The sequence below is a fragment of the Rhinoraja longicauda genome, chromosome 4 (genome assembly GCF_053455715.1).
Source record: "Rhinoraja longicauda isolate Sanriku21f chromosome 4, sRhiLon1.1, whole genome shotgun sequence".
In the NCBI taxonomy this organism is placed as follows: Eukaryota; Metazoa; Chordata; class Chondrichthyes; order Rajiformes; family Arhynchobatidae; genus Rhinoraja; species Rhinoraja longicauda.
The window spans coordinates 19,911,965-19,936,924 of record NC_135956.1 but is presented as its reverse complement, the minus strand read 5'-3'; the positions used below and the strand labels follow the sequence as shown (position 1 = coordinate 19,936,924).

Here is a 24,960-nt window from a genome sequence, read left to right as displayed (position 1 = left end):
ATCCAAGATCATATTGAATGGGTGGCTCGAAGGGCTGAATGGCCTGCTCCTCCACCTATTTTTTATGTTTCTATGATATTTGAAATCTCTCAGAGTCTATAAAAAATCAAAGATCAGGTGTGCACGTATCCTCAGTTTCCTTACATATTAAACTGAATACATTTCAAATCTCTCAAGAGCATTTTAATTGTGCCCTAGGATATAATTAAAGATGGGAAAAACTTATGTAGCCCAACATTATTGTTTTTCTGCCTGCACGATACATATCAGCAACTGAAAATTAACAGTTACAACTGTTACTTACAGTTCCTCTGTCCTGAAAATCTTTGACATGAAAATCCTCAAGAAACAAAATAGACCCATCAATAAAATCAAAATGTCAATCACGAACAGTGGGATACAGGTGATGCAAGATCGCTATCGAAGATCACTTTAAACATTTTTTAAAGATAACCCAGTTTTCCGCAGCTTTAATGGAGAAACCTTTAAAAACAATACTTTTAATACGCCAACATATTAAAACCATAAATTATGAAACAAAGGTATAATTAAATTAAATATCCTTCCAAGTACTTGCCAGTGCATTATATCAATTTTCCACCCATCCATGCAGCATGTTATGACAGCTGGTCCGTTTAGCACCATACAGTGCCCTCCATAATGTTTGGGACAAAGACCCATCATTTATTTATTTGCCCCTGTACTCCACAATCTGAGATTGTAATGGAAAAAAATCACATATGGTTGAAGTGCGCATTGTCAGATTTTAATAAAGGCAATTTTTATACATTTTGGTTTCACCATGTAGAAATTACAGCAGTGTTTATACATAGTTCCCCCCCCCCCCCCATTTCAGGGCACCAGAATGTTTGGGACACGGCAATATCATGTATATGAAAGTAGTCATGTTTAGTATTTTGTTGCATATCCTTTGCATGCAATGACTGCTTGAAGTCTGCGATTCATGGACATTACCAGTTGCTGGGTGTCTTCTCTGGTGATGCTCTGCCAGGCCTGTATTGCAGCCATCTTTAACTTATGCTTGTTTTGGGGGCTAGCCCCCTTCAGTTTTCTCTTCAGCATGTAAAAGGCATGCTCAATTGGGTTCAGATCGATTGATTGACTCGGCCACTCAAGAATTAACCATTTTTTAGCTTTGAAAAACTCCTTTGTTGCTTTAACAGTATGTTTGGGATCATTGTGTTGCTGTAGAATGAACCGCCCGCCCATGAGTTTTGAGGCATTTGTTTGAACTTGAGCAGATAGGATGTGTCTATACACTTCAGAATTAATTGTGCTACTACCATCAGCAATTGTATCATCAAAGAAGATCAGTGAGCCAGTACTTTCAGCAGCCACACATGCCCAGGCCATAACCCCCCCATGTTTCACAGATGAGGTGGTATACTTTGGATCTTGGGCAGTTCCTTCTCTCCTCCATACTTTGCTCTTGCCATCACTCTGATATAAGTTAATCTTCATCTCATCTGTCCACAAGATCTTTTTCCAGAACCGTGGTTGCTCTTTTAAGTACTTCTTGGCAAACTGTAACCTGACCATCCTATTTTTGCAGCTAACCAGTGGTTTGCATCTTGCAGTGTAGTCTCTGTATTTCTGTTCATGAAGTCTTGTGCGGACAGTGGTCATTGACAAATCCACACCTGACTCCTGAAGAGTGTTTCTGATCTGTCGGACAGGTGTTTGGAGATTTTTCTTTATTATAGAGAGAATTCCTCTGTCTTCAGCTGTGGAGGTCTTCCTTGGCCAGCCAATCCCTCTGCGATTAGTAAGCTCACCAGTGCTCTCTTTCTTCTTAATGATGTACCAAACAGTTGATTTTGGTAAGGCTGTTTGGCTGATGTCTCTAACAGTTTTATTCTTGTTTCTTAGTCTCATAATGGCTTATTTGACTTTCATTGGCACAATTTTCGTCCTCATGTTGATAAACAGCAATATAAGTTTCCAAAGATGATGGAAAGGCTGCGGAAAAGACTAGGTCCTGAGAGCTCTCTTATACCTGTGTTAAGGAGGCAATTAAACATACCTGAGCAATTACCAACACCTGTGAAGCCATGTGTCCCAAACCTTATGGTGCCCTGAAATGGGGGGCCTATGTATAAACACTGCTGTAATTTCTACATGGTAAAACCAAAATGTATAAAAATGGCCTTTAATAAAATCTGACAATGTGCACTAACCACGTGATTTTTCTATTACAAATCTCAAATTGTGGAGTACAGAGGCAAATAAATAAATGATGGGTCTTTGTCCCAAACATTATGGAGGGCACGATTTAGTGTAATGTAGAGAATTATACTGTTTAGATTTCTAGCGAAGTTAGAATAGAGAATACATTCAAGACAAAAGTGCTAATGGCCGGTTCTCCCAGATTGTGGAAGTGGCACAGTGGTAGAATTGCTACCTTCCAGCATCAGAGACCCATGTTCAATCCTGACTAAGGATGCTTTCTATAAGGAGATTGAACGTTCTCCCTGTTACCGCATGGATTTTCTCCAGGTGTTCTGGTTTCCTCCCACATTCCAAAGACATGCAGATTTGTTGGGTAGGGTTGTCTTTTGCCCATAGTAGGGGAATCGAGAACCATAGGGCATAGTTTTAAGGTGAGGACGGAAAGATTTAATAGGAACCTGAGGGATAACTCCGAGCTGCCGGAGGAGATAGTTGAAGCAGGTATTATTGCAGCATTTAAGAAACATTTGGACAGGCACATGGAAAGGATAGATTTGGAGGGATATGGGCCAAACGCAGGCAGGTGGAACAAGTGTGGATGAGCATGTCAGTCGGTGTGTGGAAGTTGGGCCGAAGGGCCTGTTTCCACGCTGTATGACTATGACAATAGAATAAGGAAGTATTATTGGAATTTTTATAGGTCCTTGCTAAGACTGCCCCTATTGTATTGTATGTGGTTTCTCCATACGCAAGAAGTGATCTGTTTGCTATCAAGGGAGTGCAAAGATTCACTTGATTGCTACCAGGAATTTTGGGTTTGCCATAGATGAGAGATTGACTTGACTTGGAGATATCAATGAAACTTTAAAATTCTGAAAGGGCTCGATGAGCAGAAGAGATCTCTTTTGACTAAGGCATTTAGAATCAGTGAATACAGCGAGAGTGAGATGTAGACTGTTAAGGACTTAGATGAACCGTCTTTGACTCGAAAATGTTAACTCTATTTTTCTTTCCAGATATATTATCTGAACTGCTGAGAGCTTCCAGCACTTCCTGTTTCCATTTCAAACTTTCAGCATTTGAACCTCTTGATTTTATTCATCGAGGAGAAATTTCTTCATTCAGAGGGTGGTGATCCTTTGGTACACTCTATCCCAGCAGATTACATTATTTTGCTCTTGTTATGGCAATGGCAACACTTAGATGGCTGAGGAAATAAATTCTATCACCCGCAATAAAAAGCTCAACTATTATAAGCATTATCCATATTTTACTAGAAAAATAAAGTGTTTTGTTCATGTCACGTCAGATATTCCTTGATTGCATTAGCAAAGATTGCACCATTGCTTTGTATGGATGAGCAGGGCAACACCAACAGCAAACAGATTCTCTATTTTTAACGCTGCCCTTGCAAATGACAGAATCTGCTGTCAATTCCATGGAGTACAATTGAAAACTAGTAGTTTCCAAGTCATTAATATCTCATATTCAGGGCCACTGCAATTATATGCCCACCCTTGCTGAGAGGTTTCTAGTGAAGTTAGAACAAAGAATACAATCAGACAAAAGTGATGATGGCTGGTTCGCCAAAGTTGTAGAATTGACAGAACTATTATGATCTTGCCAAAGAAGAACAAGCCACTCATTTGTTTATGCCATTGTGACCTTGTATCAAAGAAGTTTAGTTAGTCTTGGAACCTTTTCAGTAATTGTTTAGGTGGGAAAATCGTCATGTGTTTTATTGCCATATGTACCAGAAAATAGTCATGTGTTTTATTGCCATATGTACCAACATAGAATAATTAAATTCTTAAACAGTACTCATTAGATAATTCGATTAGGGCGGCACAGCGGTAGAATTGCTGCCTCACAGCACTTGCAGCGCAGGAGACCTGGGTTCGATCCTGACTATGGGTGCTGTCTGTATGGAGTTTGTACATTCTCCCCATGACCGCGTGGGTTTTCTCCGAGATCTTCAGTTTCTTCCCACACTTCAAAAACGTAAAGGTTTGTAGGTTACATGGCTTGATATAAATGTAAATTGTCCCGAGTGTATGTATGAGTGTTAATGTGCGGGGATCGCTGGTCTGTGCGGACTCGGTGGACTGAAGGGCCTGTTTCTGTGCTGTATCTCTAAACTAAAATAATATAAACAAACCAAAAAAAGTTCAATAAATAAAAACCCAATATAGTGCAAAAGCAAAAAAAAGCCCTCGGTCTCTAATGCAATCAAGGCAGTTCATTTTTTGGAGTTCAGTTGGAGCTCATAGTGTTCAATGATCTGATGGATGTTTGGAAAAGCTGTTCCTGGATGTTACAGTTTTCAGATACCTATACCTTCCTCCTGAAGTGAAAAGTGAAAAGACCTATTTGCTTCAGGGAAGAAGTTAAATAAATTCTCCTTTCTTAAAAAAAGTTGGCAAGAAATCTGGCCATCTTATGAATGCTACTTTAGTCAAATCCTATCGTAAGGTGAAATATCCATGTGTGCAATGAATACTGCATGATGTGTCTATATGACGATTTTACTAAGAAAGTATTTCGCGATATTCTAAGTTGATGCAAGTTTCAGACCAGGGGATTAGCCTTCATATTAAGTTGAATCAGCTCTGGCTGATTCAGGCCCCTCAGGGCCTGAAATTTTAAGTTGATGATTTCTCGAAGTCTGATCAAAGGAATTGCAGAAGACATGACCCCGTCACGTAAGTAAGCTTGCTTTGTGTTGGAGATGTACAAATAGATCTCCTTTATTCCAACCATGAATCTCTATTCACCCACAAATCTGTCTCTGATGCTTGTGCTCTCTAATCCTGATTTTTTTTTTTTGCTGTTATAATATTTTGCAAACTCTCTTAATTCATGGTGGTTTTTGTTTCTGCATTGGTAGCTCCCTTGAGTAAACTTAATAATTGCTAATTTTAAACAAAAATTACAGATGATACCAGAATTGTGTTGATAATTGATTAGATAGATAAAGATGTTTCACTGCACAGAAGAGCAACGAAAATATTCTGAGGGCATGGTTTCATACAGTGGTCACTAATAATTTCAGTTATTATTAAATGATTACAATTACATGCATTTAAGGGAAAACCAGAAAAGCATGCGTGTGAATAGTTTTTTTAAAGGTAGGATGATCGATCAATTGGACGTTACGTTTGGAGATACAGTGTGGAAACAGGCCCTTCAGGCCCCACTGAGTCCACACCAACCAATGATTACCCATACATTAGTTCTATCCTATATCCTAGGGACAATTTACAATTTACAGAAGCCAGTTTCCCTACTCTGTGCATTTACCTGATCTATTCCTCTCATGATTTTATACATCTCTGCAAGATCACCCTTCATTTTCCTGCACTCTGAGGAATAAAGTCCGAGGGGAATAAAAAGGGTGAATGCACAGTGGTAGGTCTATGGAACAAACAACGAAAAGAGGTGGTTGAGGTAGATAAAATAACTAAGTAAAAGGCATTTGGACAGGTACATGAATAAGCTGGGAAATAAATGCTGGGAAGAAGTAAATCGTGGACCCAGGGACACAGAGTCATTGAGTCGTCCAGCATGGAAACAGGCCAACTTGCCCACAGTGACTAACATACCCCATCTACACGAGTCCCACCTGCCTGCATTTGGTCCACATCCCTTCAAACCTATTCTATTCATGTACCTGACCAAATGTTTTGGACAAGCTCCACGTCATCTATGCTCATTTTGAAAGGGAGAATAATAATGTAACTTAATTGTCCCCCACGGCCCCTAACGACCGTGATTTCAGTCTCTGACGCCAGCCATAAGATCCTTCTCAAGGGTGAACACATACAAAGCGTCGCCCGGATACTGTGACTGGCCGCATTCTCAAAACGTGCCAGGACCAACTGGCTGGAGATTTCACAAACATTTTCAACCTCTCAATACTACAAATTGTGGTCCCCACTTGTTTAAAAGGACATCCATAATACCCAAGAAGAATAAGATGATATGTCTCAACGACTACTAACCATCCATTGTGACAAGGTGCTTTGAGATGGTGGTTATGACCTAAATCATCTCCTTCCTTGATAATGATATGAACCCACTTTAATTGGGCCCAGAGACAGTTTGCCAGCTCTTGCTCCATCCGTATGCTTCATCTGTTTCTACCAACGATCTTCTCCGAACATCAGATTGAAGAAACGCCCTAACCTGAAATGCCATTTGTCCATTTCCCTCCACAAATGCTTAATGACCTGTTGAGTTCCTCCAGCGGGTTTTTCCCTCAAGATTCCAGCATCTGCATGGTCTTGCGTTTCCTGTGCACCCAGCTCAATTTGCGTACCATAGCAGATCGGCAGCGCTGGCTTGCTCCACTTTGCGCTGGCCCGCTTGGACAACAAGAACACATATGTTAGGCTGATATTCATCCTTTCTACACCCATAATCAAACTGGATCTCCCACTTCCTCGTGCAGAAATGAATCAATGAGTACATAATGGCACACCTCCTTGTCACTGTCCATCAGCGGAAGTACACCTCAGGGCTGCTTGTGCAGGACTCTGCTCTAATCGCTCTGTATGCATGGTTATGCAGCCAGATATAGTTCATGTGCCATCTTTAAATTCAGAGACAATACCACTGCTGTTGGTCAAACAACAGCTAACAAATAGACAGAGTATAGGAAGGAGTTGAGTGGTGCCAAACCAACTACCTTGCTCTCAATATTTGCAAGACGAATGAACTGACTCTTGACTTCAGGAAGAGGAAGCCAAGGGACCATGCAACTGTTTTAATTGACAGGACAAGGGTGGAGAACAATTGATGATCTGTCCTGGTACCCAGCACATGGATGCAATCACAAAGTAAACACAGCAATGACTCTACTTATTCAGAAGTTTTAAGAGTTTTGATAATGTTACCGAATTTACTGTTTGCTTTAGTTTAGTTTTGAGATACCATGCGGAAACAGGTCCTTTTGCCCACACCGACTAGCGATCTCCGCACACTAACACTATCCTACACAAACTGTGGATGATTTACAATTTTACCAAAGCCAATTTGCCTACAAACCTGTACGCCTTTGGCGTGTGGGAGGAAACCGGAGCATCTGGGGAAATCCCACTCCGGTCACGGGGAGAACCTACAAACTCCATAAAGACAGCACCCACAGATAGGATTGAACCCAGGTCCCTGGCGCTGTAAGGAAGCATCTCTACTGCTGTACCACTGCTGTATACAGGGGTTCCCCGGGTTATGCAAGGGTTCCTGTGAATTGAACACATACTGGAATTCCTGTAAGTCAGATGCAATCAATTTCCCCCAAAATAGCAATGTGAAATCTTTATCCCAGTCTTATGGAACTATAGTTGAATTTATGTTTAAAAATTCAGCATGGAAACAGGCTCTTCATCCCACCTAGTCAATGCTGACCATCGATCACCCATTCACACCAGTTCTATGTTATCCCACTTTCTCATCCACTCCCAAAACATTAGGGGCAACTTACAGAGGCCAATTTAACATACAAACCCACACATCTTAGGAATGTGCGAGGAAACCGGAGCACCCAGACGAAAGTCACGTGGTCACAGGGTGATTGTGCAAATCCACACAGATAGTACCTGAGGTCAGGGTTGAACCTGGGTTTCTGGCGCTGTGCGACAGCACGTCTACCTGCTGCACCACTGATTTGCGATGAGTAGAGGGGGAAGGGCAGTATAGATGACAAGAGTTGTAATCACTGAGTGAACTGCAAAAGGTGTTTGAAATGCAGCATGCATTGACTGTCCAGGCAGCTAAACTATAGATCAATGAGAAAACTAACCACAATTTAAGAATAGAAAAAGGTGTTCATACGTTCATAAGTTATCGGAGCAGATTTCAGCCATTCGGCCCATTGAACTACTCCGCCATTCAATCATGACTGATCTATTTTACCCTCAGCCCCATTTCCTGCCTCCTCCCAAAACCCTTGACACCCGTACTAATCAAGAATCTGCCATTCTCCACCTTAAAAATACCCATTCGGATTAGATAAATCAATATTAATAGAGGGCGGCACGGTGGTGCAGCGGTACAGTTGCTGCCTTACAGCGCCAGAGACCCGGGTTTGATACTGACGACGGGTTCTGTCTGCATGGTTTGTACGTTCTCCCTGTGACCGCATGGGATTTCTCCAGGTGCTCCGGTTTCCTCCTACATTGCAAAGATGTACAGGTTTGTAAGTTAATTAGCTTCAGTAAAAATTGTCAATTGTCCCTGGTGTGTAGTAGTGTTAATGTGCAGGGACGGCGCGGACTCAGTGGGCCGAAGGACCAGTTTCTGTACTGCATCTCTAAACTAAACTAAACTAAAATACTCATACTGCTGAGTTTGTAAACTGTCCATTTTTTGTGTTGTCTGCAAATTTACTAATCAACACACCGAATCACTTGTAAACTCAAATCATTTATACATCTATCCAAATCATTTATATATTCACAAACAGCAAACATCCCAGCACTGATCCCTGTGGAACAACACTGGCCACAGTACCCCAGTCAAAATAAAAACTCTTCCACCACTACTCTTTACTACCAAGCAACGTTTGAATGTAATGCCCATAAAGTCTCTGGATTGGTAGAAAATCGATCTGGTTCATCAATATTTTTATTAAGGAAATGTAAAAATCGATTCATCAGTTTGTATTCCTGGAAATCTAGGGTCACAGTCAGGAGGTTAAACTTTGTGTTGACTCCGAGGCAACGAGCCAACTGAATTTGTCCTTGCCAACAAAATATATTATGCAGCATGGAATGAAAACTGTAGATTGTGCATGCTAGTTCACCTTCACTATATATATATAGCATCACATTCACTATGCATGCTGCACATTCCACACACGATCCAGTCCGGATCTTCACTCCCACCTTGACTATGTACGCTGCCGGTCGCTGCCTTCCAGGCAGACCGTGACCAGACTGTAAAGACGATAGCACTTATTGTTACCTCCGCTTAAGTACAAATAAAACTATGAGTTGCAACTCTTGTGTATTGGCATGAATACACAACATGGCGTCAGAAGTTTCTCGACCCACTACTTCAGTTTTGTTTTTTTTTGCTTAGTTTGTTTCGCAAGCCTGACCCACTCGTATTCGATGGCGACATCGCTGAACGCTGGCGCATCTTCGAGGAGGATTTCAGGATCTATATTCAGGCAGCACATCATGCTGCACCTCCAGCTACTCGTGCTGCTATTCTCCTCAACCTGGCGGGCAGTGAGGCCATTCGCCGTGCTCACCGGTTCCACTACGCGCCGGCCCAGATAACTCCCACGGGCGTTCAGGTCCCGGCGGAATCTATGGAGGACCTGGACTGCCTCCAGACAAAGTTCCGACAGCTTTGTGAAAATCTTATAATAGATAGTGGAATACGTATTTGGAAACAAATAAAGAAAACATTAAAATTGGAATGTATACCACTAGCTCTTACTATTGTAAATAATATCACATTTAAACCTTCAATGATAGATAAAGGTTTTTTACAATGGAAAAACTGTGGAATAAATAAGATGGGAGATCTCTATAGGGAAAATTTTTTCCTTTCATTTCAAGAATTACAACAAATTTATGGATTACATTCAAAAGATTACTTTAGATATTTACAAATTAGAGATTATGTAAAAGCAAACACATATGAAATTAGAAATAGAAAGACAGAGATTTTAGATGAATGTCTAAATAAACACCCAAATACAGAAAAATTGATATCATATATTTATAATATTTTACTGGAAAACGACGCTCCAACGACAGAAATATATAGACAGTCATGGGAAAATGAATTAGGTCAAATTATTAGACCTGAGATATGGGATGAAAGTTTACAACACATACATCACTGTTCGCTAAATGCTAGACACTCTCTTATACAATTTAAAATATTACATAGACTACATTATTCAAAAACTAAATTACATAGTATTTTTCCAAATATATCTGCCATTTGTGATAAATGTCAGCAATTGGAAGCTAATTTAACGCATATATTTACAAACTGTGAAAAAATCACTAAATTCTGGTCAGAAATATTCAAAATAATTTCGAATGTGATTAATATGAAGCTGACTCCTGACTCAAATTTAATAATACTGGGAATATTAGAAACAGATCAATTAACAACAACGAATCAAAGAATTTTTATTGATTATAGCTTAATAATTGGGAAAAAATTAATACACAATTAAAATGTGGATTACAGGAATGTCGGAGACACTCCATCTGGAAAGATTGAGACTTGTACTCATGGACAGGTTGATTCTTTTCAGAGGAATATGGTCTCCATTTATCGTATATTTAAAGGGTCAAAATGGCTTGGTGCGAGGACCTGACCGCGGCCTGAATAATGGAATGGAGGAAGAATTATGAATTGTAAATCATCGCTATATCTCCAATGATGGATAACTTTTTTAATACTCCATTCATTTCTCCAATTTGGACTTCTTATTTTTATTTTATTTTTCTCTATCTTTCCCTCTTTGAAAAAAAAAAAAAAAAAGTATAGAAATGTATAAGATATAATAATTTATTAACATGTACTTATGCTTAATAAAAATATTTATCAAGCTTTGCGAGCTGCGCTCGAATCTCGTTATGGAGCGCCACAGATTTTTTTCTCGCAACCAGAAGCAAGGTGAGCCTGTTGAATCTTACATTAGCTCCCCGAGATATATTGCCAGCCGGTGCGCGTTCGACAATTTGTGTGACAGTCTCGTTCGGGACAGACTGGTCTGTGGCATCCTTGATGACAAGGTGCGTGATGAACTACTACGTGATGCTGACCTCACCCTAGAGGTGGCTGAGTATCGTTGTCGGGTTGCTGAGCTAACTGCCTCACACACTAAATCCTTGGGGCCGGGACCCCACTCTGCGTTTGATGTGAATGTTGCCGGCACATCTTACCGTGCTCAACGCCCACTTTCTGAAGTGCCCGGCAGATCCTGTGCCAGTCACATCAACAACTGTAGTAACTGTGGGGGCTCACACGCTGGGATTCGGGAGCAGTGCCCTGCATTTGGGAAAGTCTGTAATTACTGCAAACGCAGAAACCATTTTGTCCGCTGCTGTCGTTCGCGTGGGAACAGAGTCGGGACAAAACAGTCGGTTCATCTGCTACAGCCAGAGCCGTCCCACGCAGCACCTGCATCACTCCCTGTGTTTAACGAGCATGACCTAGCTGCTATCGACGGACTGAATATCAATATACATTCCTTATCAGACCCATCTGCAAAACATCTCGATCCCATGGTAACCCTCCTCATTAACGGAGTGCCTGTTACTGCAAAGCTCGACACAGGGGCTCGCTGCAACGTTATCACCTTATCAGAGCTCCACAGGATTCGTAATGCCAAGGACATCAAGCCAACCATGGCCTCACTGCTTCCCTTTGGAGGGGGCTCAATCAAGCCCGTCGGAACTGTTGAGCTGCAGTGCCAGCTAGCGTCCCGGGTTCACAAACTGTCTTTTTTGGTTGTCCGGGAAAACACTCCTTCCCTGCTAGGCATTGCTGCCTGCATCGACTTAGGCTTGGTTGCTTTCGACTCGGTGGTCCATCAACTGGCTTCCGCACATGCCCCCGCCCAGCGATTCCTCTCGCAGTACGGTGAGCTCTTTAACGACAAGCTCGGCAAGCATCCGGTCACGTACAACATCACGATCGACCCAGAGGCCTGCTCGTCTTGTCGTACCAGCGTCCTAGCACTATCCTCTGTCATAAGACATGGGTGGCCGGTCAAGCAGAACAGACTGCCGGCTGCCTTACAGCCCTTCTTCTCTGTCCGCGACGAGCTCGTCCTGCAGGGTGGTATTGTCGTAAAGGGCCACAAACCTGTGATTCCTGCCTCCTTACATGGCAAGTACTTCGACAGCATCCATGGGGGACACCCAGGCACAGAAGCAACGATCTCGAGAGCTAAGAGCTTGTTCTTCTGGCCTGGAATGTCTGACTATATTCGTCAAAAAGTAGAGTCCTGTGCGGTGTGCAACAGCCTGGCGCCGCACCAGCAGAAATAGCCGCTCCTTCCACACCCGGTTCCTGACCTCCCGTGGTCCATCGTGGCAACTGACATTTTTGAGCGGAACGGGAAGCGGTACTTAGTCATAGTCGACTCGTACTCCGGGTGGTTCGAGATCAATCTGCTCCCGAGCCTCACCTCCGCGGCAGTGATCCAGAAGCTTGCACGCCATTTCTCCGTCCACGGGGCTCCTCATCGCCTACTCTCCGACAACGGCAGCCAATTCTCCAGCCTCCAATTCAAAGAATTTGCTGCACGCTGGGACTTTTGCCACATCACTAGTAGCCCCGAGTACCCTCAGTCTAATGGGCTAGTGGAGCGTGCCTTCCGGAGTGCCAAGCAGGTAATGGAACGTTCCCGCAGAGCGGGATCAGACGTTTTCCTCGACTTACTAAACCTGCGGAACATCTCACGTGATCCGATCCTTGGTTCACCTGCGCAACGCCTAATGTCCAGGCAGACAAGAACCACTTTACCCATTGCTAAACAAGTTCGCTTTCCATCTGATGTTCAGTCCCAGCTACAACGGAAATGTGACATCAAAAAACACTGGTACGACAAGACGAGCAGGCCTCTGCCACCACTGGCTAACGGTCAGGTGGTCCACCTACGAACCGAAAAGGGTCACGACCGCCGGGGGGTGATATCTCGGCCAGCGCCCGAGCCTCGTTCGTATTTAGTCGAAGCCGACGGCGGAATTTACAGACGCAACCGACAGCACATCCTGCCAGTGTGCGAACCGGCACCACATCTGTTCCTCCCCGACCACTCAAGTTTAACCCACCCGCACCCCTCTGGGGACACCGGCCTGTCTATGCCTCCGCTGCCCGGTCTGTCAGCCCTTCCGGCCTCACCTGTGGCCTCGCCACCTCACCTCCCGCCATTGTCTCCCGTCCCATCGCCAGCAATGTCACCGCACTCTCTGGGGCCGGTTCCACCGGTCTCGTCTCCAGCGGGACTGTACCATACACGTGCAGGTCGTGCCTGCCGGCCCACCGTGAAGTACCAGGCCTAACACTTGAACTTTGAGTGACATTCAACGGGCTACGTTTGGACTGCCTTTGTCAATGTCAGTTTAGCTGTACTTATGTTAGTCGCACATGAGCGGTGATATATATTATAAGAGCCACGGCGACTACTGTACCTTTATTTTATTATGTATTCTTTCCTTGAGAGGAATGATGTAGATTGTGCATGCTAGTTCACCTTCACTATATATATATATAGCATCACATTCACTATGCATGCTGCACATTCCACACACAATCCAGTCCGGATCTTCACTCCCACCTTGACTATGTACGCTGCCGGTCGCTGCCTTCCAGGCAGACCGCGACCAGACTGTGAAGACGATAGCACTTATTGTTACCTCCGCTTAAGTACAAATAAAACTATGAGTTGCAACTCTTGTGTATTGGCATGAATACACAACAAAAACTAAACACATCAAAGCAAACATTACACAACTAAAGCCCTTCTTAGTCTGTCCCCATCAACTGAAAATTGTTGATCACTTGCCATTGATTGAAATCTCAGCGACATTGAAAGGAAACTTCCATCGCGATTCTATTTTACCAAATTAACTTATATACTTGCGGTTATTTTAAGATACAGATTGGGGGCGAGTACTTTGGTGTTGTATTTGTCCGTAAGTATTTTTCTATGTTACTCGCCGGCAAGTGAGCAAGGTGTGAGGGAGCCAGCGTTTTGTTTTCTTGTGGGGACTGGAAGCAGTCGCAGAGTCCCAGGCTCCAGTGAAGGAGATTGTTTCACTGGTAATTCAGCAGTGGGTGAAGGCGCTGCAGCCGCGGGTTCAAGTCCCAACGCAGTCACATCTTTCTGACATTCAGATTACATCGAATTCACGGATACCCAAGTATGTAAGTTGAAAACACTTCCAAATTTTCCACTATCTTTGCATTGCATGCTTTCTAGTTAGTTTTGGCGATGGATAGCAATATTTATTTATTTTTTATCTTGAACAAACTTGCCGAGAGCATTTATTTTCATACAAAGTTTGTTCTCTTGTTTTCTCTCGTATCTCGGTTCATTCACAATGGTTTTCATACATGATATTATCTCAACATGTATATTTTGTATCTTCCATACACATACATTTCTGCTCCCCAGATTTCACTCAATAGTCAATATTCCAAATCCAATATTCTATTCCTGGTCCATTTGGCTGTTTTTGCTTTCATTTGCTTTAAACTGAAGCCTATATTTTGTCTGAAGAAGTGTCTTGACCTGTTCATTTTCTCCAGAGATGTTGCCTGGCCCGCTGAGATAGTCCAGCTTTTTGTATCTATTGGTGGAGTGGGAGCACGTGCCCGCTGGCTGGGTGAGGTCACGTGGGGCACGGGCAGTGACGTCACCTTGTCTGGAATTTAAGGCCCCTTTATAACATATGCTACTAGCTTAATCCAGCCCTGGGCTGAATGCAGCAGCTAATATCATCAAAAACTAACACTATGGCCTGGCCATGCTCTCGTGTCATTGCTATCAACAGGAAAGTGGAACAGGGCCACAAATTCATCTGCCCAATCTACTTATTTGTACCTTCCCTAGCACTTAGCACCAGGAATAACCCAGAGGTGACAATCTTTGCGATACTGATTTTAACATGGCTTGGCTTGTTAACATTTAACATGGCTTGGCCAAACTCTCTATAATCACACTGGAGGTCCTTAATCCTTTGTCCTGGTACCCATGTGTACAACACCTAGTTACTCAAACTCCCCCATAAGAATACTCTGCAACCACACAGAAACATCAATGATCCACAAAGCAATATACCATTCTGGAGATTCATTTGCGGCTACTGAATCACTTGTCTGTACCCCAAACTATCAAATCCCTTATCACTAACAGCTCTCTTTGACTGCACCCACCCTTGTTGTGCTTCACAGCCAGTGGTGTGCCACTGACCTTTCTGCTACTGCTGGTCTCCTCTGAAAGGCAATTCCCCTCCCTCCTTCCCCACCCCTCAACAGTATTCAAAATAATGTACAGTATTCAAAATAATGTTTCTGAGAGGAATGGCCACAGGGGAATCCTGCTTTCCCTGTCTATTTGCATACCTTCAATATGACCACCTCACTAAGGCTCGTGTCTATGGTTCTCTCAACATCCCGGATGCACTTGAGGGAGACCAATTTCAACTCCAGTCACAAAATGCAGTCATTCAGGAACTGTTGGCAGACACACTTCCCACAGTTGTAGAGATCAAGGACTTAAAATATTTGCAGAAGGTTGGAATTAGCTTTCCTTGTAAATAAACCAGTTGAGAGGAGATTTGACAGATTATGAAGGTTAGAGACAAATTGGGACAGTCTCTATCTTGGAGAAGAATCAATAATCAGGTAATTGGGAAAAGAACCATAAATAATGATGCACAGAAAAACTTTAAACGCAGCATATGATGAGAGTCTGGAAAGCACTGCCAGGCTAGTAATGAGAGCAGATGAACCTGTAACGTGCATGGATAAGTACCTGCAAGGAAAAAAAGACTGCAGACCTAAGGGGAAGGGATGCAGAAGTGGAATTAGCTGCATTATTTGTTTTACAGAGACAATATGTAGTCCACTGGCTGAATGCACTCCTTCCATGCTATAACCATTCTAAAATTCCCTTCTTAGTCGCCTCGATTGTGTGCACCTGCAATTTATCATTTCACTGGAACAAGCAAGTACAGCACAAACAACATTGTAGCTGTAGAATTGATTTGAAAATATGAATGTATTTATATTCCCTCAGCGCTCTTAAGAACTGAATCACATTTAACTCATTTGGAATTTATCAAGCCTTTATATAACACTAGACTTACCATCATTTAGATCCTGAAGTAGACTCTCTTGACATGAGAAGTCCAGTTTCACTTGTATGTTCAATGTGAAATAAGCAACCTTCCCAGATTCAAGAGGTAACTGTGATAGCATTTCTTCCAAGTTCCAGGTCAGAAAATCACCATTCAATTTCTCTGTGGAAGACCAACATTTTGATCAACAAATCAACAAAACATTAAAAAATTGACAAACTGAATATCTAACTTTTAACAATCAGAAGATTTTAAAAAACATAACTGTAGGAAATCAGCAGAGGCAGAAGATCAATTTATGTTTTGGGTCAAAACCCCACAAGAGGATGAGTGTAAAAGATTGAGAGCCTGTATTGTGGTCAGAGTGAGGCGTGAGGAAAGAGCTCATTAGGCTTTCAAGCTGCAGAGAAGATTTATAAGTATGTTGTCAGGACTCAAAGGCCTGAGCTATAGCGGGATGTTAAGACTTTAATTCTTGGAACATAGGAGGCTGAGGCATGATCTTAGAGAGGTGTAGGGGAATATACACTGATGAGCCAAAACATTATGACACCTGCCTAATATGCTGTTGGTCCTCCGTGTGCCGCCAAAACAGCGCCGACCCACCGAAGCATGCTCGACAAGACTCCTGAAGGTGTCCTGTGGTATCTGGCACCAAAACATTAGCAGCAGATCCTTCAAGTCCTGTAAGTTGTGAGGTGGAGCCACCGTGGATCAGACTCGTCAATCCAGCACATCACAGATGCTCAATAGGATTGAGATCTGGAGAATTTGGAGGCCAGGACAACACCGTGAACACTTGTTCCTCAGACCATTCCCGAACAATGTGTGCAGTGTGGCAGGGCGCGTTATCCTGCTGAAAGAGGCCACTGCCATCAGGGAATACCTGGTCTGCAATGATGTTTAGGTAGGTGACACATGTCAAATTGACGTCTACATGAATGGCCGGACCCAGGGTTTCCCAGCAGAACATTGCCCCGAGCATCACACTCCCTCTACCGGCTTGTCATCTTCCCACAGTGCATCCTGGTGCCATCACTTCCCCAGGTAAACACTCCAGTTCCAGTTCCAACGCTCACGTGCCCAATGTAGGCACTTTCGACGGTGGACAGGGGTCATCGTGGGCACTCTGACCAGTCTGCGGCTACGCTGCCCCGTACGCAGCAGGGTGCGATGTACTGTGTATTGTGACACATTCCTCCCGTGACCAGCATTAAAATTTTCTGTGACTTGTGCCACAGTAGACCTTCTGTCGGTTAGGATCAGGCAGGATAGCATTCGTTGCCCTAGCACATCAATGAACCTTGGGCGCCCAATACTCTGTCGTCGGTTTGTGCTTTGTTCCTCCTCGGACTACTGTCGGTAGGTACTCGCCATGGCTGACTGGAAGCACCCCACAAGCCTTGCCGTTTCAGAGATGCTCTGACCTAGTCGTCTGGCCATAACAATTTGGCCCTTGTCAAAGTCGCTCAGAACTTTATTCCTGCCCATTTCTCCTGCATCCAACACATCAACTTCAAGAACTGACTAGTTCACTTGTTGCCTAATTTATCCTACCCCTTGACAGGTGCCATTGTAACAAGATAATCAATGTTATTCTCTTCACCTGTCAGTGGTCATAATGTTTTGGCTCATCGGTGTATATAGGATGAAAGCAAAGACTCCCCCCCCTCCCCCTCCCCCTCCAAGATTATGGAAATCAAGAACTAGCAGGCACAGGTTGAAAGTGAGAAGCGAATGATTTAATGTGAGACCATTTTTTCTACACAGAGGTATGTGAAACGTGATGCCAGAGGAAGTGTTTGAGGCAGGAACAATGACAATATTTAAAAGACATTTGGATAAATACATGGATAGAAATGGTTTAGATTGATCTGGTCCAAATGCTAGTAAATAGGACTAGCTAAGATGGGACATCTTGGTCAGATTCGATAAGTTGGTTCAAAGGGCCTGTTTCCAGGCTATATTACTATCTTCCCATTACACTCAGTACTGATGCAGAGTGGAGACCCGAAATGTCGGCTATCCCACTACCTGAAGTACTGTGCCTCAAGCCATTTCTATGTTGCATCACATTCCAGCATCTGCTGTCTCTTGCAGCACTTGATTTGGGAAATTTAACATGATTTTTTTACTATCTGAACGCAATTTGCATTGCATATATGCTAAATTCTATCTCTTGTGTTTCTAAAATAGTTGTTTTGGACATGTAGAGTACAATTTTGATATTTCGATTCGGAGAGCAAAAAATCACAATCCCAGAACACAGTCCAAAATTAAAATTTCCCTCTCAAAGATAGCCTTTTGTTCAGATGTTGCAACAAATTGCTTAAATTGCTTCAGAGATTTAGTTTTTGTGTATTTCATCCAATAACTCAATAAGGCTAACCGAATGGCATTGGACTACAAGAAAAGTCACAAGGTGTAGGCCATTATTTAAACCTTGAATACAATGCCATAAGGTTAGACATTGACATCCTGTAAAGGAAGCCATCCATTAGACCAGATCAAACATTTCAAAGTTGTTGTGAACATTCTACACCTACAAGCATTGGCCTGGGATGGCATCTCATTTCCTTTAACTAATTTGTTCATCCTGCATAACCTCCATGCCCAAGAGATCATTAACATGTATTCTCACAGTACCAAACATTTATACAGGACAGATATGAGGAGGTCAAGAAAAGCACAGATAATACAGGAGGGCTAAGAGCAGCACTAAAGGATAATCCATGCTCAAAAGAACAGTGGAATCGATACAAGTAGAAGCGAGTAATGAAAATTGACAGGACAACAAATAAGTGGATGGTTTGTAGCATCATAACACCAGTAACAAAAAAAGACAGGTACAAACAAGGAGTAAGTGAAACTTGTAAACCTGCCGATATTGCTGTTTCATTCACTGGCTACACTTGTCCTCTTTGACAATCCAGGAGGAGCCAGCGCTGCCGTCGCAGCTGCGGCTTGCCTGCAGTCTGTCTGTCTTTTGTGTTTTTTGTTGTTTTTGTCTGAATTGTAGTTTTAATATGATGTAGTGTTGTATGTTATGTTTTTGGGGGGGGGGGTGGGGGTGGGAGGGAACGGGAACTGTAACATTCTCTCTCCAGAACGGAGACGCGACCTTTGTTCTGTGTCGTGTCTCCGTTCCCGTTGCGGCCTACCACCGGCCATGCACCTGGGACCACCTGGGGCTCTGGTTCGCAGAGCCCGCGGCCCAGACTCACCACCTGCGGCGCTGGCTGCCTGCGGATGCTGCGGGCGCGGCTGCGACTCATCTCCGGAGGCTCCGGCGCGGGCCGCGTGGACGTCGGAAGCCCGCAGGCCCCTGGATGGGGGCCGACATCGGGAGCTCCGGCAGCGGCAGAGGCAGCGTGTTCGCCCGCCCCGAATCGCGGACCTTTCACCATCCGGCGCGGCCTGGAATAGGCCGTGGACCTTTCACCGCCCGGCGGGGGCTTCAATATCGGGAGCCCCGACCGCCCCGACGTGGCAACTCCAACAGCCTGACCGCGGGAGAAGACGGCAGGGAAGAGAAAAAGACATTTTTGGCCTTCCATCACAGTGAGAAGGGACTGGAGGAGACTCACTGTGATGGATGTTTCTTTTTGTTTGGTGTTAGTTGTGATTGTATGTGTTATTGTAATTTTATTGATTAATCTTATTGGTCTTATTGTTCAACTGCGGGTAATGTTTCATTTTACTACACATTTATGTGTATGTAACAAATAAACGACTATTGACTATTGACTATTGGGTTACATATGCTATCAGAATATTGCAGATTGTGTATAAAATCTAAATCTAAATACTTGTATGAGAAATGCAATGCTTAACATGAAGCTCAACTCTATTTTATTAAGCTGAGTATTTCTCAAATATTGTATCTGCAGCCATTATTCCAGCACAAATCTGAATATTCCAGTGTAAATTTTAACATTAATACTTCTTATTATAATTTGAATTAATCATTTGAATAATGCCCTATATATGGTTGCTTGCAGCAATCACAAGGTCAGTGAATTAAATACATAAATTAATGTATATAGGTTTGATGATCTCATTGGAATATTTAGTAACTATGGAATATGACAAAGTATTTGATATCTAGGAAGGACAGGCCACAAGGAAGAGCACTAAAATAAGAGGTGATCAGTGGTGAGAGGGGATCTTAGCTTGACAGACTTAATGTAAATCAGAATCAATTTGGTTTGATGTACGAAATAGAATAGAGCAGAAAACATCCCTGTATACCACTAAATAGCAGTTGTAATAATAGGCATAGTGTATTAATATTAATATTAGATAATTTATAATAATAGGCCTAATATTAATAGGCCTAGTATTAATGTACATGTATTAGAAGTGCATCCGACAGAGGTAATACAGAAAGCAAGGAAGGTTTTAACTTATCTCTAGGTGGAATGAATCAAACTGGCTGTAAAAGGTGGAAAATAAATTAATGAACTTAATTCTCATTCATTCTTGACAAAAGAGATTAAAGATAATGCTAAATTCACTTAAGGTTGATAACTTTTCGTGGAAATAGCAGTATTTTAAAGAATGGGAGCATGCAAAACTCAGTGAAGGATGACCATAAAAATTATAAATAAAGGCAAAATACAAACTGAGAGTAGACTGATGAGAAACAAAAGATTGTAAGAGCTTTTACAGGTAGGTAAACAAACTGAGGGATAATTTAACAGAAGCATATCACATTATGAGGCGCATTAACAGGGTTTTTTTCCCAGTCTGCTTTCTACCAGGGTGCAAATGCTAAATACTAGAGAGCTAGCTTTAAGATGAGAGAGCAATGTTCACTGAAAATTTCCTTTCTTTTTTGTTCACACAAAGTGGAATGTGGTGCATGGGGAAGCGATGGAAGAAGGTACAAAAGAAACTTTCTCCTCTGCCTGCACGTGATCTATAGATCTCCATTTCCTGCATATATCCATGTGTCTATCTAAAAGCCTATTGCACCATTATCCCATCTCCTTCCATCACCACCGCAGGCACGAGGTCCTGGCATCCACCTCTGTGTTTAAAATGTACTTGCCCCACATATATCTCCTTTAAAATTTGCCTCTCACCTCAAAACTATGCATCCTGGAAAAAAAGGTTCCGACTGTTTACCCTATCAATGCCTCTCGTAATTTTATATACTTTTAACAGGTCTCCCCTTCGCCTTATTTCCACTCCAGGAAAAACAATCCAAGTTTTCTAATCTCTCTTTATTGCCAATACCCTCCAATCCAGGTAGCATTCTGGTAAACCTCTTCTGCATCCACTCCAAACCCACCACATCCTTCCTGTGACCAGAATTGTATGCAATATTCTAAATTCTGCCTAACCAAAGTCCTATAATGTGCAAAATAACTTGCTTGTACTTTATGTCCCAACCAATGAAAGCGAACACACTAATGCGCCTTCTTTACCACTATGGCGACTGGTGTTGGCAATTTTAGGGAGCTATGGATCTGGACCCCAAGATCCCTCTGCACAAGTCATAAGGTTATAAGTGATAGGAGCAGAATTAGAACATTCAGCCCATCAAGTCTACCCCGCCATTGCTGATCATGGTTGATCTATCTCTCTCTCCTAACCTCATTCTCCTGCCCATAACCCTGACACACGTATTAATCAGGAATCTATCCATCTCTGCCTTAAGAATATCCACTGATGGCCTTCACAGCCTTCTGTGGCAATGAATTCCACAAATTTACCATCCTTTGACTAAAGAAATTCCTCACCACCTTCCGAAAGGAATGTCCTTTAACTCTAAGGCTATGGTCCTAGACTCTCCCACTAGTGGAAACGTCCTCTCCATGTCCACTGTATCCATGCCTTTTTCTATTCAGTAAGTTTCAATGAGGTCCCCACTCATTCTTCTAAACTCCAGCGAGTACAGACCCAGTGCTGTCAAAAGCTCATGATATGTTAACGCGTTCATTCATGGATCATTCTTGTAAAGCTCCTCTGGACCCTCTCCCAACATATGGGGCCCAAAATTGCTCACAATACTCAAAATGTGGCCTGACCGCCGCCCTATAGAGCTTCAGTATTACATCCCTGTGTTTGTATTCTAGTCCTCTTGAAATAAATAGTCCTCTTGCGCATTGAGTTTGCCTTCCTTACAACCAATTTGACTTGCAAATTAACTTTTATGGGAATCCTGCACCAGCACTCAATGCTAAATGCTGTTATGATTTTGCCATCAACCATACAACTTCCTCATACATTCGACCTCCCAAAATTCAAAGGCTCAAACTTGCTGGGATGAAACTCCATTTGCCATTTCTCCACGCAATATATATCCTGCTGTATCCTTTACAGTTTCCCCTCACTGTCTGCAACTTCAGCGATCTTGGTGATAGAAGAGAAAAGCTCTTTTTTCATAGTCATTTTATTTTAGTTTGATGTTTTTAATGATTTGCATCTGTTTTAACTGTAAATTAACCTAATTATAAGAAAATAAATTATCTCTGAACAGTCGAGAGATTTAATATGAAAAATATTCATCCAGTTTTTGTAGCTGGGAATAGTTTTAGGGAATAGGGAATAGGGAATATCATAGTTTTCAGTGTGCAGCTTCCTCAAAGTGCTCGTTAGGACATGCCTTTTACACGGAATGCCAGAGCCAGCAAGAGCGGTCTTTTTTGAACTGTTAAGAATGGATGCGAGGAGAATGTGCATTGCGATTCCTATCAATTGCTCGATGCAGTCCATATGTGAGTGTATTTCAAAGAACACCCTGAATGAGTCGATTATCTTTATGCATTCTGGCTAAGGACACGAATAGTTGTGCACAACACTTTGTTTGAAATGTAATATATAATTAAATTAGGCAAAGTTTTAATTTTGAAAGTAATGATTTCTAGTTAGGTGTAGAGTGAAGGGAGCTCAGGTTTCTTGCTTTACCATACTAGTGAAAGGATTTTCCACACACCCATAATGTAAGACTGTTGTCCAGAGTTCAGTTTTCTTCAGTGATTTAACTTCTGTATTACAATTGCCACAAACACCAAGCTAATTTTCTGAAGACTTGTAGATACATGGAATTGCAGATGCTGGTTTACCAAACAAAAAGACAAAGTGCTGGAGTAATTCAGCGGATCAAGCAATATCTGTGGATATGGAGGGGTAACAAAGTTGCGAGTCAGGACAGTTCTTCAGACTGAATGTAGTTTTGGGGAGGTGGGGAGAGAAAGCTGGAAGAGAAGACGAACAAGAAAAAGCCTGGCGAGTGATTGGTGGATACAGGTGAGGTTGGGTTGAGGGGGGTATAATTGGCAACAGGGCCTTGACGGACCGAGCGCAACACAGTTGCCAAGTGTACACCCCCCCCCCCCCAAAATCAGTCCTAAGAAGGGTCCTGACCTGAAACATCACCGATCCATGTTAAAGTCATAGAGTCAAGTCAAGTCAAGTCAATTTTATTTGTATAGCACATTTAAAAACAACCCACGTTGACCAAAGTGCTGTACATCTGATTAGGTACTAAGGAAAAAAATGAAACATACAGTAGCACGCAAACAGTTCACAGCGCCTCCTCAATGAGCCTCAAACGCTAGGGAGTAGAAATAGGTTTTGAGCCTGGACTTAAAGGAGTCGATGGAGGGGGCAGTTCTGATGGGGAGAGGGATGCTGTTCCACAGTCTAGGAGCTGCAACCGCAAAAGCGCGGTCACCCCTGAGCTTAAGCCTAGACCGCGGGATAGTGAGTAGCCCCAAGTCGGCCGACCTGAGGGACCTGGAGTTAGAGAGGGGGGTTAGAAGATTTTTGACGTAGGGGGGCGAATGTCCATTTAGGGCTTTATACGTGAATAAGAGGAGCTTGAAGTTGATTCTGTACCGTACAGGGAGCCAGTGGAGAGAGGCCAGAATCGGGGTGATGTGGTCCCTTTTACGGGTACCCGTCAGGAGTCTCGCTGCGGCGTTTTGGACCAGTTGCAGGCGGGACAGGGAAGATTGGCTGATCCCAGCGTATAGGGAGTTGCAGTAGTCTAGGCGGGAGGAAATGAAAGCGTGAATGATTTATTCTGTGTCGTCGAATTGGAGGAAAGGTTTGATTTTAGCTATGGTTCGAAGTTGGAAGAAGCTGGCTTTTACCACAGCGTTGACTTGCTTATCAAATTTTAATGCAGAGTCAAATATCATGCCGAGGTTTTTGACATGCGGTTTGACTAGGCAGGATAGACTTCCAAGACTGCCTGTTATCGATTTGATGGAGTCGGGGGGGCCGAATAGGATGACCTCAGACTTGCTCTCATTTAATTGGAGAAAGTTCTGTGCCATCCAACATTTTATGTCCTCAAGGCAGTGTAAGAGGCTGTTTAAATTTGACTGGTTGTTGGGTTTCAGGGGGAGGTAAAGCTGAGTGTCATCGGCATAGCAGTGGAAAGAAATGCCGTGCCTTTGAATGATTTGGCCAAGGGGGAGCATGTATAGAGAGAAGAGAATGGGGCCTCGGATGGAGCCTTGTGGAACTCCGCAGGAGAGGCTAGCTGGAGCAGAGGAATAACTGCCTATGTTGATGGCGAAACTCCTATCTTTGAGGTACGAAGCGAACCAGCTCAGGGCAGTGCCATCAATGCCAACCGCGTACCGGAGACGGTCAATAAGGATGGTGTGGTCCACTGTATCGAACGCTGCGCTGAGATCGAGAAGGAGCAGGATTGCACAGTCGCCGGTGTCGATGGCGAGAAGCAGGTCGTTGTGTACCTTCAACAAGGCAGACTCTGTGCTGTGGTGGGCTCTGAAACCTGACTGGAAACTTTCCAGGATGGTGTATTGGTGCAGGTAGGGCACTAATTGGTTTAGAATTGCCTTTTCAAGGACTTTTGACAGTGATAGTGTGGAAATAGGCCTTTCGACACAACTTGCCCACACCGGCCAACAATGTCCCAGCTTCACTAGTCCCATTTGCCTGT

General features: G+C 43.0%; 1 protein-coding gene across 4 annotated transcripts in view; it reads right to left on the bottom strand.

Annotated features, from left to right (window-relative positions):
* Positions 1-24,960, bottom strand: part of trappc9 (trafficking protein particle complex subunit 9) — a 425,282-nt gene that overhangs the window by 323,121 nt on the left and 77,201 nt on the right. For all 4 annotated transcript variants that reach the window (XM_078397318.1, XM_078397315.1, XM_078397316.1 and 1 more), the window contains exon 16: positions 16,044-16,196. In XM_078397318.1, the coding sequence (XP_078253444.1) occupies positions 16,044-16,196 (153 nt within the window). The remainder of the gene's footprint in view (positions 1-16,043; positions 16,197-24,960) is intronic.